The sequence below is a fragment of the Gorilla gorilla genome, chromosome 7 (genome assembly GCF_029281585.2).
Source record: "Gorilla gorilla gorilla isolate KB3781 chromosome 7, NHGRI_mGorGor1-v2.1_pri, whole genome shotgun sequence".
Classification (NCBI taxonomy): Eukaryota; Metazoa; Chordata; class Mammalia; order Primates; family Hominidae; genus Gorilla; species Gorilla gorilla.
Window position 1 is genome coordinate 65201955 of NC_073231.2, and position 20144 is coordinate 65222098.

At 38.6% G+C, this 20144-nt stretch overlaps 1 protein-coding gene across 2 annotated transcripts in view; it reads right to left on the bottom strand.

Moving 5' to 3' along the window:
* Positions 1-758: 758 nt before the first annotated feature.
* The window catches only part of XKR4 (XK related 4), a 453736-nt gene continuing 434350 nt past the window's right edge, over positions 759-20144 (bottom strand). The window contains exons 3-4 of one of the 2 annotated variants that reach the window (XR_008667862.2): positions 16132-19611; positions 759-9247 (exon numbers count right to left, since the gene is read on the bottom strand). Coding sequence is in view for 1 of the 2 variants with exons in the window: in XM_031014008.3 (XP_030869868.1) it covers positions 18665-19611 (947 nt within the window). In the remaining variant the exon portion in view is untranslated. Of the gene's footprint in view, positions 19612-20144 lie in introns of both variants that reach the window. The other variant, XM_031014008.3, reaches the window with a different exon arrangement.

The window sequence follows — 20144 nt, forward strand, 5'->3', positions numbered from 1 at the left end:
TCTTTAAAATGAAAATATAATATTTTAAGAAAAACAATTACATAACATATAGCACTGATTTTTAGAAAAGGCAAACATTTAGACACATAATCTTTTTAAAAAGTACTTTTGAGCCAGGTGCAGTGGCTCACACCTGTAATCCCAGCACATTTGAAGGCCAGAGTGGGAGAATCTCTTGAGGCCAGGAGTTTGAGATCAGCCCTGGCAACATAACAAGTCCCTGTGCCCACAAAAATAAAAAGTTAGCCAGATGTGGTGGTGTGTACCTGTAGTCCCAGCTGCTCAAGAGGCTGAGGTGGGAGGATCACTTGAGCCCAGGAGTTTGTGGCTGTAGCAAGTTATGGTGGTGCCACTGTACTCCAGGCTGCGTGACAGAACAAGACCTTGTCTCAAAAAAAAAAAAAAAAGTACTCTTGTCCATTGACACTTTTTCTGTTCATTAATAATTGAACAATTTATTTGGATTTTTAAGCTCCTTTGTGATCTGAAAATCTCTTTGCTTTTATAGTAGCTCTAGAGGAATACCCTTTAGGACTTCTCAGAAATAAAATAAATAAATAAAACATCTACTAAAAAGAGGTATAACTTAATTTTTAATGTATTTTAAATTTGACAGAACTCAGCTTTGCTTATTTCAGACTTACATCATGTTGCCTTGGGAACATGCCTGTGTACATGGCCTCCTCCTTTCCCTTCCCATCCAACTCCTATGGTGTCCTGCCCTCTTCCTAGACTTAGACAGAATCAGGAACACAGACTTCTGTTAAAATGACCACAGTGTACTTTATTTAATGATTTTGGTACCTTGTGTTGCATTAAAATAAAAAAAAAACCTACAAAATCCAAATATATAAAATTTCAAGTTTTCTTTTTTTCTTTAAGTTTTACAAGAAAAACCATGTAACCAAGGAAATTTGTTCATTATGAAATACTACTTTCCACTTCATTTCATCACAAATTGCAACTTACTTAACAGACCAAAATAACTATGGTACTGTAGTACATCAAATACTCCACACACTGTGCTTCAAACTAGGGCACTGGGGGTCACTGCCTGCTGACAGTGGCCTCCCGCGAATAAAGACACACTTACAATCTGAACGCTAAAGGGATGTTTGGATACATGGAATTTGAATATATATATTTACAGGAAGGAAACAAATTTAATAACTAGTATAAGTCTCCATTTCAAATAAAATTCCAAATACATTTGTACAATGTTTACAAAGTAAAAGCACAAGAACTGCCAAGATGATCATTCGGGTCCAGGCACTGTGCTCATACTGGGGGAAATGTCTACACCGTTCCCTACGCACACTTGTGGGGTCTCTCGGACCTTATTTCTGTAATGGAGGGGGAAGCACAGGAATGGCATTTTTGCACAATCAGAATGTCATGCAGATAGTTGACAACAGGGGACTGAGAAATTACTGGTCCATTCTCTTCCATTTGCTGTTCACCTGCCACCTGTTCCATTTTTTTTCAGAGATAGATTTAAAACAAAACAAAAAAATTGAACAGGGAAAGGAGCACAAAATGTTTAAGGCAAATTAAGCAAATATAGAGCAGCTTATCTTGATGTTGAGTGGAAATGAGGATTTTACCCAAAACCAACCTTAGAAACAAACAAACAAAATTAAGTACAACCTCCTGAGGTTGGGTATATCATGTACAAATTTTTGAAAATTGCTTTGCACCAAATATCCTTTTGAAATGTTAAACGAAAGACTTATTGATTACAAAGTGCATGGTTTCATGTTTCTAAATAAAACAACAGTAGCTGAGGTAGTTAGATGTGAAACTTATTTACTTAAAATAACTGGAGAATTAAGAACAAATATTGGTAGCAAAAATCCTTGCCATTTGGGAGCAGGTTTACATTGTGCAATGGTTTCATGCTAAGCACGATGTTTCTATTTTTCTATTAGATGTTATTAATTAAATCAGAATATTAGTGGTAGTAGTATTTGTTTCCAATCTGCTTGGTAGGATGTTAGTACAGACGAAGTTTGTATCCCTAGTCATCTCGTTTGTAACTCAGGCTCACACCATTTCCGCCTTGAAGCTATCATGTAAAATGGCATTAATTATCATTACTAGAAACTCCAATCCAAACTGCAAAAAGAATTAAGTAAACACTGAGAAAAGAATCCATAGGAAGGATGATTTTGCTCTTGCTTTAACAATATTTTTGTCATAGCCCTAAATTCAGCGTGCTATTTGGTTTCAAAGAGAGAAGAAACCTCTGGCTCATTGGTTGCTGTCTTTGTTCTGAGAATGGGAAAAATGTAATTTGCATATCCTTCATCGACTCTCCCTAGGCTATTGAGCTGTCTGGCTACAGAGAGGAAAAGCAGAAACTATTTAGTAGAGGCAAGGTTCTCATCCAAGAATAGCTATGGTCTCTTTCTGCGCTCTTTACCAAAGAAAGGCTTCAGTTGGGATCTTCAATAAGCAATTGACCAAATGATGCATTCTTTTCTTATTTGATACCATCTAGATATAAAAGGAATTTTGTGATGATAATAATATGTCAGCAATACTAACACACGTAAACTAATTGGGAGACATTCCTTTTGATGAAAAGAGAATTTCCATATGTTTTCTATCACTTGTTCATGGAATACAATGTTAATGGGAAATATCCATGAAAGTTGACCACAATTAATACATTTACAAAGCATCACATATGTGATGTTTACAGAATGACTGGTCCTCAGCAGCATAATCACATGAATCTTTGCTGAAAATTGTAGTTTTTCTAAAAACTTTCAAGGAGGGCTCTGGAGAGTTCCATGTGGTCTGGAAAGCCTTGAAAAGAGGCTGAAGTCTCCTTTCTTCTAGTGATGAGATGTATAGCTTATATCTCAAGTACATGTTGTCTCTACTTGTCTTTTCATCTGTTTGGTGAAGAATCTAGACTCTGTCATTTCAAAGGGTTGTCCAGCTCTAACACACTTCAATTCTGTTTTGTATCTTTGTGGCAAAATCTCCCCATGACATACTCGCCCCACTATCTTCCTCCCATCCTGGTCACCCCACCTGTGAATCTGCCACTTCCTTCTTCCAGGCCCCTACATCTAGTCCAAATAGGTAACACCAGTTTTCTTCTGCAAAAACAAATAAAAACACAGTATTTTCCTTTATAGCAAAAAGGGATATTCTGCTGCATTTCTGGTTGGGGGAGTATTGATACTAGGAACTGGGCGGGGGAAAAAGGACAGTCCCAATTATTTTTTGACTCACTTACTATTCTCATAGTATTAGTCTAGAAAAACAATACTTCAGTCTGGTTTGGCAGCACAAACTTTAAAAAAAATGAATCAGATAATTGCCTAGGTTAAATTCATGCTTCAGAAAGTTTAATACCATGCATTAGATATTAATTAACCACCTCGAAATGTTAAGGCTTTGAAATATCACTGCCAATTAGATTTTAGAATCCAGAAGAGATTATATTGAGTGCGTATCTTATGTCAGCTCCAAGCACAAGATGATTTCAAACCCACTTCTCAAGGTAAACTTTATGAAACCCATTTTGTATTTTTAAGAGTGTGCACATTTTTTTCACAATGGAATATAATCATTAAATAAGGACACAATGACAGTATTGATGTACAACAACTTTGCCTCATGAAGCCATATCATGAAAACATTATCTGCTTTGCTAGTCTAGTTTTATGAATGTATTCCTATATCATGATATTGCCTCTATGTCTCAAAAATTACAAATATTTATAAACCAAAATGATGTTATTTCACATTAGTTCTTATCAGAATTAAATTTTTAAGTACAAGTAAACTTGTCACTTTTGGGGAAGTTGTACAGGATATTCTCTGATGTTGTTTTCACACTGTCTCCTTTATCCTTTAGTAGAATTCCCACCTAAGCACATGTAAGCATATGTATATCAGTATATAGCTGAAGCCCTGTGTAAAAACTTCTCCGAAATATTTGAAATGTAGTTATAACGTGAAAATGAATCAATTCAGGAGTTACAGGTGGAAATAAGGCTTTACGTTCTTTTATTGTGTTGTAAAGATGTGTCATCTTAGGGGTGAAGAGCATACTCAATGGAAATGACACCAACTCTAATCTCACTGATATCTGTTAAAAATCTTTCACCAGTAGTGGATTTCAGAACGCCACCTGGTGATCATGAATACAGAACTGGGGCATCATGCACGTGTTCTGAAAAAATGCAGCTTGGGATCAGGCATGCAAACCCCTCAGGCATCAGGAGGAGACAAGTTTTCTGGGTGCATTTTAATAAACATTTAGTAAAATTCAGTTTGGTTAACAGGAAAATTGCCAACTTATATAAAGCATCTGAATGTCTGGATGAAAGGAGTTGTCTCATTAAAAAGCTAATCATTGAAGAAAATTATACATAGACCTTTGAAGGAAAAGTGTTAGTTTTATATAGTGATGAAGAACCATTGTATTCTCTGCTTGGTGAGTTGTTGCTGTTGTGTTCCTCAGACTCCACTTCCTCCGTGCTGCACACAGCTCTCCTCTCCTCTGTTAATGCCAGTTCTCAGGAATGACAGCGCTTTCTAACCTACAAGCACTTTAGCAAATCTAGCTAATCTCCACAACACCCCTATGAGGTAGGTGAATAAATATCTCTCTTTTGCATATGGGAAAAATGAGGCCGAGGGTGAGTTTCTGAGGCTGGAGAGATGGACCAGGGATTAGGGCTCGGTTGTGCAGAGATTCCCAGTTCCTTTGTCCCAGTCACTGACCCATAGACCCTCCCATCCCTGCATCCAGAAAGGAATCCATCCCATAGTGTAAAAGGATATTGTTTTGTAGAATAACATATTTAAGTATATTTAAGACAGTCACTATATTCAACATGGATTTTTGGTTTTCTACAACACCATAAATTCCATTGATTATCGTACTACCAAAGATCACTGAATAAAATGACTCATGCTTTTGTGGAGGACAATAGGTTGTCACCTCTTTGTTGCTGATTCAACTAAACATCCTGTTGGTAACATGAAGGTAAAAAGTTTTGAAATGGGATTTGGTGAAGTAGAAATCTTAGGGAAAAAGAAAAGCAAAACTGAATTGGGCTGGTACACACATCTGCGATAGGACTCACAGTGATGATGTTGTGGGGCCTGGGGGGTCCTTACTACACAAAGTGGAGGATCCATTTGATTTCATAAAAACATTCTGCTTGTAAGGGAAGGAAGGACCCAACAAGTAACTTTATTGCCTTCCCCATAAAGACATTCTAACTTGGCACTGAGTGTAGAATGTGACACAATCAAAACCCTACCTACAAATCTTCAAAACATTTAAGTTTTCTCTGGAAATCCCCTCAATATCTTTGCATAGTTGAATACCTTTCAGTACTCTGTGTGCCTGCTCACGGTGAATCATTTGTATCATGTTCTGCAACATAAGTGCTCTTAAAGAAAACTGGTCTGAATAGCTTGTCTGTTTTTCTGCTAAGCTTCAGGACCATAAATGAGGCAAGCACAAAATTTGAGACAATGCTCACCAACCCAGTGTCAAATCAGGAGAAACAAGCTCAGCTTCCTACTGTCACAATGAAGAAATGTCCACAAATAATCAGGAACGCAAATGTCAGGATGAACATCTCAGACTTTCCTTGTGGGAGGTGAATTTTCCTTTGACATAAACTTTTTCTTTTTTTCCCGGGAATTTTAACGATGACTACAAAGATATCACTAAATATTCCCATGTTTGTGGTAACCAGTTGGTGCTTGGAAATTGGCATGACATCAACAACAAACCAAACCCAAAAAACTATGTATGGTATTTTGTTTGGTTTGGGAAAAATAGCTTTTACTTCTATCAACATCATAAAATTCACCATGAAATAATTTTGTCAAGCAGTTTGAATGGTTTTTAGGCTTAAAAAATATCATAAGGAATGCTTAAAATTAAAACTTCTATTTGAAGAATAAAAAACTTAACAAACTTGTATTTCCCTTGAGCCATTTTATCAAGTAGACTTTGTGAATAACTAAGATGATATGAACAGCAGAAGAGCAATGATACAATTTATGAAAGATAGCAAAGACTGAATAGAAAGTTTCTTGCCTGGCAGGGGCCAAGTGAAGGAGGGTGTGCCGCAGCCAGGCCCAGAATGCCCAGGACAGCCTACCTGACCTCTTTCATTCATGTGTTTGCTGAAAGTAAATAAAAATTAAATAACATTTGTTCTGCATTATTTCTCTTTGCACAACAAAGAGACTTTTAGCAGCAGAATATGACCAGCAATTGCTTATGGTGCAAGAAAGTTCAATTCCATTACTTACAACACCTGAGCAGTCTGTCTATCCAGAAACACCAGACACCCAGACGGAAAACTGTATGATTCAAACATCTCGACTTTTCCAAATATCCGTATGTTTGATATCATGAAGACCAAATTTACCACTTGAGTGATCTACTTGGCCACTTTTCATCAGGATATTTGCAGTCATGTGGACAGTCTTTATTTTTTAATAACTCCTTGTCTACTTTGGTTTAGTGACGATGGTTCAGCAATCATCTGGAAAATTCAGATGTTGAAAGCCCCCCAAAGAAAAGAAACTTAGGAGGAAGAATCAGAGCTTGAGGGCTATCAATGGTCCAGTGGTTTTGTCTATGTTGAAAAATTGCTTAACTGTTCATTTCTTTCCACCTCCATTATTCTGAAAATTATTCTCTCAAGAATTATTTTTTCCAGTTTGGGAATAGATACACAGACTAGGTGACTGGCAGAATTGAGATTCACAATATGAGTGAAAGATTCTAATGCTTGTAAACCCAGTTTAGTGTGTTTGGACACAGAGGCTCTTGTGACATTGTGATATATTTACAATGGGAAGATGAGTAAGGCCATGGTAACCCTGAATCTCATTGCTGTTAAAAGGAGGGATGGTTAAGTGGTTCATGTTCTACAAACAAGGGTAACTTACAATACCTTGGAATACCTTATCTTAGAACCCACGAGAAGCTCTCCTGCAGAGCCCATAGGGACCAGTGGTCAAGAAGAACTATTACAGGGGGTGGGTTCCCCTAATGACAGAGTCACTCTTAGACATGGCACCACTGACATCTCTGTTTTCCCACTTTCGTCAGGCCCTAGCCTTTCCAAAGTGGACATGTCTGTTGTTATAGTTATGGACTGGCAGTGACTATTTTGAACTTCTCTGCTCTGTGAAAAGGCAAATACTATGGATGAGCCACTGACAGGTTTTCTCTTCATCACCATACTTGGGCCTCTACATTAATAGATACCCTCTGACCCAACACCCAATCCTGCTAGAGTAACTCTTACCCATGAACCTTGCTTAAGAGGACTATTTATTGCTCCTATATCCTCACGATTGGCCACCTCATTGTACATTACAGAGTATCTTTGTACCTATGTGGGCTCTGGGGTTCAGAAAATGAACATTTTCTTTAACTTGTTAGTTTTCATTGCTCGGCAATTGAAAATAAGTCACGTGCACAGGAAGGGGAACATCACACACTGGGGACAGTTGTGGGGTGGGGGGAGGGGGGAGGGATAGCATTAGGAGATATACCTAATGCTAAATGACGAGTTAATAGGTGCAGCACACCAACATGGCACATGTATACATATGTAACAAACCTGCACGTTGTGCACATGTACCCTAAAACTTAAAGTATAATAATAATAAAATTTAAAAAAAAAAAGAAAATAAGTCACATGGTGGTAGACCACTTTTTGTCCCCATTTTATTTCAGGGCTTGAGCCAAGAGCTAGTTCTGAAAACTGACTTGCCGTGATACTAGTGCTGATAACTGGGAAGATCATTCAGTAGTGCTTGCTATTATACATCTTGGTGATAACTACCAAGGTGATAGCTTTGGGAGGAGAAACATCTTCGAAACACAAGAAAAAGAATCCCTGCTTCTTTCTCTTCTCATTTTTCCTCTAGACTGCTTATTGACAAATCTGATGACTTCCACTCTTTCATCTAGGGTGAACTCCTAAAATTGTTATACCAAAAGATTAGACAGAAAACTTTACAAGAACATATGAAGGCCCGACTCTCTTGCATACTCTGAAACTATGACCTGATAACTTCTGGTAACTTCATTCTTATCTCGTAGCTCAAATCTTTCTTTGAAAAAAAAAAAAAAACCCAGAAGCAAGGGAGAAAGAACCATGTCTTAAATTAAAAGATGATCTGTTTACCTCTATGTGAAAATTTAGTCATTAAGAATATCGGGGCCGGGTGTGGTGGCTCACGCCTGTAATCCCAGAACTTTGGGAGGCCAAGGAGGGCAGATCACAAGGTCAGGAGATCGAGACCATCCTGGCTAACATGGTGAAACCCCATCTCTACTAAAAAATACAAAAAAATTAGCCGGGCGTGGTGACAGGCGCCTGTAGTCCCACCTACTCAGAAGGCTGAGGCAGAAGGATGGTGTGAACCTGGGAGGCAGAGCTTGCAGTGAGCCGAGATTGTGCCACTGCACTCCAGCCCCTGTGACAGAGCGAGACTCTGTCTCAAAAAAAAAAAAAAAAAAAAAAAAGAATATCAGATTCGTGATCTTTGAGCTCGTAACCAAGGTTTTGCAGGGCCTGAGAAGCAACAGGATAGCCAGTTCCACATAGAAATGGATCTCGGTTTGGAACTGCTAATGTCACCACCTAAGAAGGCAGGAATCAAATTATTCAGTAGCTGCACCCTTGCAGATTTTACCTCTGAAACTGAATAAAAACTCAATTTTTATAAATTGGTTATTACAATGCTGACAATGGTAGTCTCAAGAAATGAAATAAAAGCAGCAACTGTACTCAGACAGATCAATTATTCAACAGATGACAGTGCATTATTTTCATTTCCAAACATGTGGATTTGAATCCATTTAAAGCAAGTCTTCACGACCCAGTACCCCGTTCTCTGAGCTATGCAAGCCCCCGGGAATATTTTTCTTTTTTTTCAAAACAGCGTTTACTGGAAAAAACAAATGAAGCAGATGAATATTCATAGCGTGAGCAATAAGAAGCAGGTAGCAGGAATTCACTAGCGCTCCACTTCACAGAGGTCTTTCTCTTCAGGCCTGTGCACGTCATGGTACTACGGCTGAATGGAAGTGCTCCTTTTTCACTAACTGATTAATGTTCCCTTGCAGGAGCTTGGTTACAATATTACAAGTCAAGAATTTGCAAGATTAAAGTGTCTGTTGAATTAATTAACTGCAAATCACCTCCAGTAAAGCTTGACAAGCTCCAAGATGTTTCTGTAGAAAAAGAAGGGAATCGATAGCATCAGCAATAGGCAGCTTTGTGACAGTGGAGACTGAGACTGTATTTCTGAGTGACAGCTCACTGCTGCCTTCCCTCCTCTTACAGCAGGAGGGATTTACATCTTTCCACAGAGCCCCAAGCTTCCGATTCAGACCGTGGAAAATGTTTCACCCCAGGCTTTCAAAATATACTTCAGAAATCCATTTCCTCTTTTATGTACAATGCATTAGAAAGGTTAATAAGGGAAGTTGAATATTTTAATTTTTTGAAAGAATGATATAAAATGACAATTCTTTCACTAGCTGACAGGTCTCCTTTTTTTGGTTATGTTAAGGTGTGTTATTGCTCCCAATTTGAATAGAATAAAAAAAATCACAAGGGGCTCAGCAGAAAACCACAGGTCAAAGGTTAATTGCTAAGTGAATGCAACAGTGCTCAACACACAAAATGCTCATTTTCTAGACTCACAATGGCAATGCTGGTGTTAAGATGCGTTCTACTGGTGTGCGATCAAAATAGGAATTTTGATTATAATCATAGAAACTCAAACTGTATTTTCAACACATTTAGTAGTGTTTTGGAACTTCTTGATGAATTAATCTGAAATAATTAAAAGTGTTGATTTGATACAGCTCCATACCAGAATGCCACTAGAATAGGTAAGTTAAATTAGCTTAACCACATCTCCATCTGATAACATTTGTAGTACTTAAGTAATAATTTGATTAAATCTGTTTTAATATAAATTAAGCAATGGAGAGGAGGAGAAGGTCAACAATTTGGTAGATGGAAATACAATTAAAACACAAAACTTTATATTTTCTGAAATTCTTTTTTTTTTTTTTTTTGAGATGGACTCTTGCTCTGTCACCCAGGCTGGAGTGCAGTGGCACGATCTTGGCTTACTGCAAGCTCTGCCTCCTGGGTTCATGCCATTCTCCTGCCTCAGCCTCCCGAGTAGCTGGGACCACAGGCGCCCACCACCATGCCCGGCTAATTTTTTTGTAGTTTTAGTAGAGACGGGGTTTCACTGTGTTAGCCAGGATGGTCTCGATCTCCTGACCTTGTGATCCGCCCGCCTCGGCCTCCCAAAGTGTTGGGATTACAGGCGTGAGCCACCGCGCCCGGCCTATTTTCTGAAATTCTAATAACAGGGTAGATGACATACTTCAATTACTAGCACAAGAGAAAATTTTGTGTCAGTACTGTGCTGGTAATATTTGCTTAATATTTTGATTAATTAGTTTTGGTATTGATTTGTTTTGTTAAACAAGATTTTTGCTTAGCAAATATTATATCAGTAATTATATGCTTCTTTTTGTCTGGTCCAATGACTAAAATAGCAATAATTGTAGTAAGGAATGTGGTAATGGTGGCATGGACCTAGAGATCATGGTACCTTGTAACATTTATTAGGTCAACTCTTTTATTAATGCAAATGTGACTCGCCAAGGAACTTGAATTATTCTGTACTCATAAAAGTTAATATGCTTTCTTCTCTCTTTTCTTCTACTCCTTAGAGGGCCAAAGGGTTTATATATTCCCTGACCAGAATTATTTCACATAAGGAAAATTAGTTATACAAGTTAATAGTGATCTTTAACAATCTGCTCCTTACATATGTGGGAAGCCAATCACTCAGGAGAGAATGCAATTGGGTCCAAAGCCAGTGTGGGTTTCCCCAGGAAGCTGGGGCTGACTGTCCTGACTCCTGACTCCTGACTCCTGACTCCTGAAATTGTCACGCAGCACAGTGCTGCTCTTCTGGGCATCGGAGGAAAGGCTTTAGAGCAACAGCTCATGTTTATGTCCGGAAATTTGTTATTCCTAAATAACCAGTACGCTGGAGAAATACAGTTAGTGAAGAATGCTTTCTTGAAAAATCAGAGAAGTCATCTATTGGAAAACTCTTCACTTTGGAGTCTCCCTAATTTCATGCCTTTTCTTGAAATAAGTTCTCAAGAATCGCTTCAAAGTTTATCCAAAAATGATTGTTTTCAATCAAATACTATGCACCAAGAGAGTATTTCAATTTTTTGTGTGTTGTGATATCAATTTAAAAATATCTAGTGTTGGAGAGTCATATAAACAAATTATAAAATTACTTTTCTCTTTATAAGCAGTCATCTAGTGTTTTTTTTTGTATTTGTATTGTTACTTTATGCTCATCATCATTATTTTATATGTTAATTATATATTGTAAGGCTCACATGCCACACAATGGCATTTTGGTCAATAATAGACTGCACATATTACAGCGATCCCATAAGACAATAATACTATATTTTTTACTGTAACTTTTCTATATTTAAATACACAAGTACTTACCATGGTGTTACAGTTGCCTACAGTATTCGGTACAGTAGCATGCTGTACAGGTTTGTAGCCTAGGGACAATAGGCTCTACCATATAGCCTAGGAGCATGGTAGGCTCTACCATCTAAGCTTGTGTAAGCACACTCCATCACACAATGACAAAATTGCCTGACGATGCATATCTCAGAACATATCCCCATCCTTAAGTGACACATGACTGCATAGTCTTAGAAAAGCTGTGTTTCTTTCTTGCTTCAATATAGAATTAAATATAGATATTGAGAAGAGAAGAAGCAGTGTGGTAGAGTAGAAAAGAGTAAGAGCTGACGTCAGAAAACTATGATTGTGCTGCTAATAGCCAGACTGTGAGCTATTCCAGTGCAACTTTCCTTTTGTGCTTGACTGTGCATTGCCTAGCCAAATGAGTTGTAGAGGTCAAACTTGTTGAATAAATGACTCAGGGAAAAAATAAAAGTGTATTGTGTAATCCTGATCACAAAAATTACCTGTTCTTTTTGGATCTCAGTTGTCTCATCTATAAAATAAAGTGATAAAGCAATACTTAGATTTATTTTACATGCTATTTCCTATAAAAATCAGTGACTTCTAATTTTATATAAATTCATAAAGATCCCTTAAATCAAAGTAGGAAGATAGTTACTTGTATTTTAATACACTACATTCATATTGATCATTGAAGATTTTTTAAAAATAAACACCAGGGTTGAGAAAATTTTTGGTTTATTATCGGCTACCTTTTTAGTATCAGTTCAAACAACACACACACAGCTTACTAGGCAACAATATCATTGAATGGGTTACAACTCTGTCATCTTGCAGACCTTCAGACATGCTATATCTAAAGTGAGAAGGGAAAGAACACATCAAGTATTTTATAATTCAATTCAACAAATATTTGGTTGACACTTGCAGTATTATTGGCATCTAACACTAAAATAAGGTTCCTAGACTTATATGATTGTTCAAGCTAGTGGTTTAATAATCCTCTTAAATATTAAAGTTTGTGACCTGCAAGATATTAAATAAAATTTAGGGAAAAATTATGGCAGTGAAACAGAATTACCTTATAATTTAAAAACATCACTTCAAAGACTTGTTAGATCTCCTTCCTTCCTTCCTTCCTTCCTTCCTTCCTTCCTTCCTTCCTTCCTTCCTTCTTCCTTCCCTCCCTCTCTCCCTCCCTCTTTCTTTTCCTCTCTATCTTGTCAAAATGCCAAAGTAAGTAATGGGGTTTAGTTTTTTTTCAGTCTGCTTAATTGGATAAAAACAGCATACACATATAAAATACAAGAGACGTGGCATCAGGTTAATTTATATTTATCACTTAGTTGAATACATAGTGGAGCCATAGGAGGGGGACAGTTGCCTGGAATGGAAGAATAGCATTTATCTGCCTACTATGAGTTAGAGTTAAGGTAAAATTTAGTTGCAGGTGATAGAGACTTCCATTTTACATCGACTTTTACGTTTTTAATTGTTCATTTTGAAGGACATCTTTGACTTTTAAATAAAATTTTCTTGGAAAAATTTGATCATCAGACCATGATTCTGTTTCTTCTGAAGACTTGCCAAATCAGGACTAGATTTTGTGGGAAGAGTCTTTGGGCTCCCAGAAGTCGCAGTTGTTGAAAGCTGTGCTCAAACCTCAGCCCCACTGTTTCCTAGCTGTGGGACCTTTGGGCAAATTGCTTGACATCTCTAAGCCATTTACAGATTTTGTCATCTGTAAATGATGCTTAACTCACAGATGGCAGTGAGGACTAAATGAAACCACATAGATACAGCTCTTAGTCCAGCACTAGGTACGCAGTAAACCATCCATCGTGGTGAGCTACTCTCAATGTGGGAGACGGAACCGTAAGAAAGTCTATGGGGAAATGAAATAACCAAAAGCAAAACTTGATTTAGGCAGCTCGTTTCTGACATTAGGCTGTCAGTATATTATGAAAATATTTCAAGGACATTAAGTCATCTCTTGTTTAGCAGAATATAGGCCTCAAGGTTGACAAAAGCTTTACATTTGGGGGCTAGGTCACTGCCTGCAATATATATATATAAATGCAAATGGCTGTTTGGCACTTCTTCCATGTGGCTTTCTGCTGTGAGAGCAGGCTGCTTGCATGCTAGCCTAATTGCTTCAATTAGCAAAATTAAATGGCTCATTATGTTTTTATACAATTCCACCCACATTCTGCAGTTTTACTTTAGAATGAGTAATGATACTGTCGAGGCTGTAGATTGAGAGTCTTGCCACGTGCCCATTTTTAGGACATCAACTAGATAAGACATATGTCAACACAACAACTGCAGTGGTCTGATGCTGCCACCCAGGTGCGTATGTGAGGAGAAGGGATGCCACTCGAATGCTCAGGGCATTTCATGGCCTGTTACAGGTCCAGACAAGAGTCTCAGAAATGGGGGATAGAGTGGAATCGCCAATCCTTGGCCATTTTGAAACACTGGAGCATCAGGTGGGAGGAGTGTTATGAGTCAGAAGCTGACACAAGCGATCTTTTTGATTGTTTTCAAAAATGACATTGGATTGCCGAGACAAAGGAACGTCGATCTGCATCTGTCACTGAAATTATAGGAATGACCACCCCAGTCCTCCTGTGTTTTCACCATGCGCTTCAACCATCCTCTGAGCTATAATCTGAATGACAGTATGAGCTATTTTTAAAAAGGCTTTAAGGAATTCTCCTTAGCACATAAAAATGCAGGCATCTCATCCAAGCTTTATATAGAAACAGCAATGGCTAATGGCAAAGATATGTGGAAAATGCAAGGGAGCATATATTTAGTCTAGAAAATGGTTCATTAGAAAAAATCTCTGGATTCTTGTCTAAACATTGTGTCAGAACTTGTTTCCATTCAACGGCATTTGGTATATTTAAAAGCAAATGTGTAACCTTACACAATCCTGGTAAGGACAGAAGAGGTTGTCTTTGCTCAATTCAATCTGTTCAGAGAAAGAAACTTTGAAGTGACACAGAACTATTTTATTCAGCTGTTTAAAAGATGAGATCCTTAAGAAGTGATAAAACTCATTCGAGCTAAGAAGTGCTGAATTATATTTAGGTATTTCCAACTGAAGTTCGTAAGTGTGTTGGTCTTACAGATGGACTGTAAGCTTGGGTTGGTTTTGAAAAAGGAGTAGGAAAATGCTTCTTTTCTAAAAAGTTTATGTACACTTTATATGCATAACATACCACTTTATATACATTCAAAAGCAGTATATACTTTATCCTTTTCATCTCTGTTACTTTAGTTGGAAAGTGTGTGTGTGTGTACATACATATATAGGTACGTATATATACATATATGTATGTACACACACACACTTAAAAGGCACATATCATTTTTAAAAAACAGCCATTGAGTTTTTAACTATTCTCATTCACTTTTAATTGTTCTGTGCAATCACTTCCTTTACTCATAGAGCAAAATAAATTGGGCATTTAGAAATTAACCATAAAATACTTCATTTTACTTTTATCTTCAGATTATCTTTTGCTAATACTTGAATTATATATTCTTGCCATGTCAGTAAGAGAATTTATTATATTTGTTGGGTTAACAGCGTTTATCACAAATGAGTAGTAACTAAGTGTCTGCAAAGTCAATGCTACTGAACTAGACAGTATGTAGTTAAGTAAATAAGCAAAGAGGATTTAAAGGACATAGTCATTTTGGGAGACTAAACTTTGACTTACATGGAAAAATTATTTCCTTTTCTTTCACACAAACACTTAAAGTGTCACTATGGTTAAGATACACACACACACATTATATATATTCATTAAACATGGTTTCATATTTAGAAATGCAAGTTTAAAAGTAAAACAAATTACAATGTTGTTCCTTTAGAAAATTTCCTGATCCTATGCAAAAAGTGAGTAAGAGCAGATCTCCCTCTTAAATGGAATCAAAGTGGACTCAGACACGGAAAGGAGCCTGCAGATAAGGAACCCAGCATTTCCAATTTTTTCCTTTGGGATTCTCCAGTTACTGTCTGCGGAGGGTTTAATGGCAGATTGAAAAGGAAATGTTAGAATTAAAATATAAATACAAAAATGAAACTTTGTTTCTTTGTACATTGATGATGTCTCTTTAAATCCGAATACTTTAAACTCTCTGTTATCTGTCCATCTAGAAAACGAGTAAAAGTTGTTATTACCAAAACAGTCTGATGGCAGTGTAGTGCTTCCTGAATCATGGAAGCAAGGCTAAATCATGATTTATCTCTTGTTTTGCTCTTGTAATCTTTTGAAAGGTTGTAATTCATCACATCATGGATATGTTCTTTCCTTAACGAGAATTCATGCCTAATTAAAACATCATAATCTCCAAATATGTCGGATAACAGAGTATTTACAGTATTTGGGAAATCACTGAAAAATTCAACCTCCTTACATTCTCCTGACTGCCAATCTCACCTCCAAGTCAAAGCACAGTACATCATTTTTCATTGACATAGTATTCATTCTGACGCTTAACATGTTGAATGAGGGATCAAGTTGAGAAATAACTTAGAACTTACATGATTGAAGCATGATGGGGCCTGTTGGGTTTGTGTTGATTGATTGACTCTATTAGATTGTAATCTGTGATTTACTCATAGAATCAAAGGTACAGTTCAACTGAGAAACTCAATTTCCAAAGATCATCAGTTAAAAGTTGTCTTGGAAACAATGAAGCTAATAACTCAAGGTTCTGCACAAAAGTGAAGAATTTGCCAAAATTGTTTTTTCCTTCTACAGTGGGGGTGGAATGTTTTCACCATGTGCTGACAAGAAGAGCCTTTTCCTGGGCCTTTACTGGTGACTAGGTAATCTTTCCACATCCCAACAAAAGATTAGTATTTTTTAGTGGAAATCTTGCTTGGAGGATCAAATCATGGAGTACTAGGAAGTATGTCTACTTATAAAAATTGTCTATTTTTTAAAAAAATTGATTTGGGGCTTTGTACCAAAAGAAGTCCTAGGTTGAGCCCTCTGTTACTTCCTGTGGATGTCATCGTGGGGACACAGTCTCTGGATGACACACCCATTACAGGTGGTGGCTAGAGAACTGGACTACTTTGTGTGAATTAGGTCCAAATAACCGAATAATTAAGTTAAACTTTTTTCTTTTTCTTTTTTAGTGGTTTGACTAATACTTAATCTATCAGTTGGGTTAATATAAAACCAGGGAAGGAAGTTTAAGACATCTTCCACTGTGGTCAGGTTTGTTATAATGGATGGATGAAAGTAATCATTTACATCTTTGATTTCCTGGGAAACATTGGCCAGTCTTGACAAGCCCTTTCTATTTAAGCTGATTCTCTCTTCACCTGATATTCTGATAGCACCCCTGGCCAGGTTCCTGGGGGCACCAACTTGCAAAGTAGGGTGATCTTGCAAGAGACAAATGTTTTCAATCTGCTGAGGCAGGCTGATGGAATTTGTGGACCAGTTTCTGACATCCCAAGTAATTATGATGCTTAAAGTATTTTAAACGATTCCAGGTCTATAAAAAATGTGATGATGCCTATGTGTATACCCTATATTTTTTATTACAAAAATATTGAAATAATCCATGAGTTATTCCACTCTGCACCAACTATAAAAAAATACTATCAAAGTTTGACCGGCACTTTTAATGCAACGAAAAGCACCATGACCGAGGACACTGAGAACAGAAAGCGGGGAACGTTTACTTGCTGTACGGAGGTATTTAAAACCCAGAAGCTTGTTGTAAGAGTGCGACTTTACAGATGATTCAAATACAAATCTTAGCTGGATATAGTGATAAGCCCTCTCTCAGTTCAGAAGGGGTTTTTCATAGCATATTCATTGCATTTGTCTGCTCATACTTACTAAAAAGTGTCCCAAAGCCTCTAAAAGACACATCACTTTGACCTTGGATTGGGGGGAGGAAAAGTCTGTACACAGTGGAGAACTTGATTGCTCGTTCTCTCGCCTGCTTTTAGGGGGCTCATGCCACTCATTCTCAGTTGTTTGGGGGGGCTTCCACGTCAGTCCTGTGGTTGGATGGTGTTTGGCACTAGAAAGGAGTGGCACGGAGTCTTCCAGAGTCAGCGTCTTTCTATGGTCACACAGAGCCACTCATTCTGCGTCTGGAAACAGATCCGGTTCCAGCCCATTCCTCTGGCTCGCGCCGCACTGCCGTTATGTCCCAATGGGCGCTGCACATGCCTGGGAATCAGACTCTCATTTTGCCTTTTTCCCCACTTCCTCTTTGTGTACCTGTTACATTTTTGCAATTGAATACTGAATCATGATTACTATTTAATTTACATCATGAAGTTATTGAGCTCCTTGGTCTTGTTGAAAGCCGTACATGGGCTGCATAGGATTTCTGTCAAAAAGGATGTTCGCAACTGAAAATTTAAAATATAAAACAAATCCTGAAATGTGTAGAAAATGAACCACTCCATCAATGCTAACACATGTGTAGACAACATTTGGGTTTGCTGTCCGTTGGATAGGATTTTCACACATGGTATGGATTTCCAAATGAGAAAATGGTTTATGAATTCTTTTCTAAGCAATACTATTTTTTTTCTCGAGGGATGTTTCCCTCTTTCTTTGTTTTTATATTCCTGTGGGAATCGGAGCTTTGCATCAAGAAAAGTCACCTAAGCCTTTTTGACAGAGGACTGGTGTAACTTGTGTGTGTTAGTGTGTGTATGTGTGTATGACTGAATCTATTTTTATGGAAAGATCACTTAACGCCATCAAGACACCCTAATGATTGGAGGCAAAATTTTTCCATAATAATAGTACCCTCTGGTGGGTGCACCCAAGACCGTGCAGGAGGAGTTTGGTAGCAATGGAGAGTCTTACTAAGCCAGCGTCATTCTTTCAGGTGGAGTCAGAGACTCTCGGGTGCAGCTGCTTTGGAAGGAGACCAGCCGCCCCCAGCCGACAGGATCAAATGATAATGGTGATGACGGTCCCACTAGGAACTTCACGGCTCACTGCCCTGCTCTAGGATGAAGTGTCATTATGGCCACAGCCCTGCTGTCACCCCTTCATCTGGATGTTGTGGGTCCTGCAACTCCTTTTGCTTTATAAAGTGGTTTCGTACTCCAGCCGCTCCTGAATAAGGGCATCATCTTTGTACTGCAGCCTTGGAGGAGATGGGGAACATTCAAAAGCTAAAATAGCCTTTCGGAGGCTTCGGTCCAAAACATGTCTCTCCCATGCTGGGTACCTATTCCTGAACAAGTCAATTTTAATGACTGATTCTTCAATCCGTGGTGGGCGAGATGATGGGGTGGATGGGGCAGTGGGCCTCACTTGAAAGACAGGTACACACCCATCCCGCTCTGCGAATTTCTGATCGCGGTCGCTGACAACACTGCGGTTGTTGGAGATGGACCGTAGGGTGCTTGTGGCCACGTCTGGGGGCAAAGTGAAGGCAGCCGCTGGGTCCTCACAAGCACAACTTGGTGACTGCCCGAATCTGGGTCCATTGGGATGAAAGAAGGCATAATACATCAGCATAAAAACAACGCCAGTTAAAAAGCTGCTGAACACCACACACAGCGCTGGAATGGCAAATGCGTCTGCAATCTGGGGAGCCTTGTAGAGGTACCAGAGGGCACTCAAGGCTGTATTTTCCAAAAGGATCACAAAATAGTAAATGAATAGCCTGCAGCGTGTCCTGCCTTCCTTGACATTGAACCAACTGAAGATATAGATAATCCCCACCACCATGTCGAACACAATCTCTTCCCATTTGGTGATACAGAATTCTGTCTCACAGTGGACGATCCAGAAGGTCATGATGCACCAGTGAAGGACGATGAAGATACCAAAGTACAGCTGGAAAACCGAGGCAAAGAGGGCAAACGTGATGACCCTGGCGGCGATGGTGAAGAAGTGCCAGCAGAACTGGATGATGACAGCCATGTAGCTGATGGGCTTCTTGTCGTCTCGAGAGTCCCGGAGGGCCTTCTGGTAGGAGGCCAAGGCCCAGGCCAGGGACACGAGGGAAGCTGCCGCTGTGAAACCTACAAAGGCAAACAGGAAGACAGTCTGTCAGAAATCAGTTGCAGCAATGCCCCCTGGAAGTCACACAGAGCTGGGGGCTTGGGAAAGGCTGGCTTTGACCTCAGCAAAGGCTCTTAATTTCTTTGTTTTTTTTTTTTTTTTTTTTTTTTTTTTTTGGAGACAGAGTTTCGCTCTGTTGCCCAGACTGGAGTGCAGTGGCGCCATCTCTGCTCACTGCAAGCTCCGCCTCCTGGGTTCATGCCATTCTCCTGCCTCAGCCTCCCCAGTAGCTGGGACTACAGGCGCCCACTACCATGCCTGGCTAATTTTTTATATTTTTTAGTAGAGACGGGGTTTCACCATGTTAGCCAGGATTTTCTTTGGGTTTTAACTCAGATGGGGATCCTCCTATCTGTCCTCTCTAAGGCTCACCCATATGGAGAAGTCATGAAGCTAATAGGAATGCTACTCAAACCCAGCATGGGTGTGAGGCCTGGAAATGGGCTGGAGTTTAACTTTCTGTATTTGGTGTAAATGGACTAAGGAGGTAGTT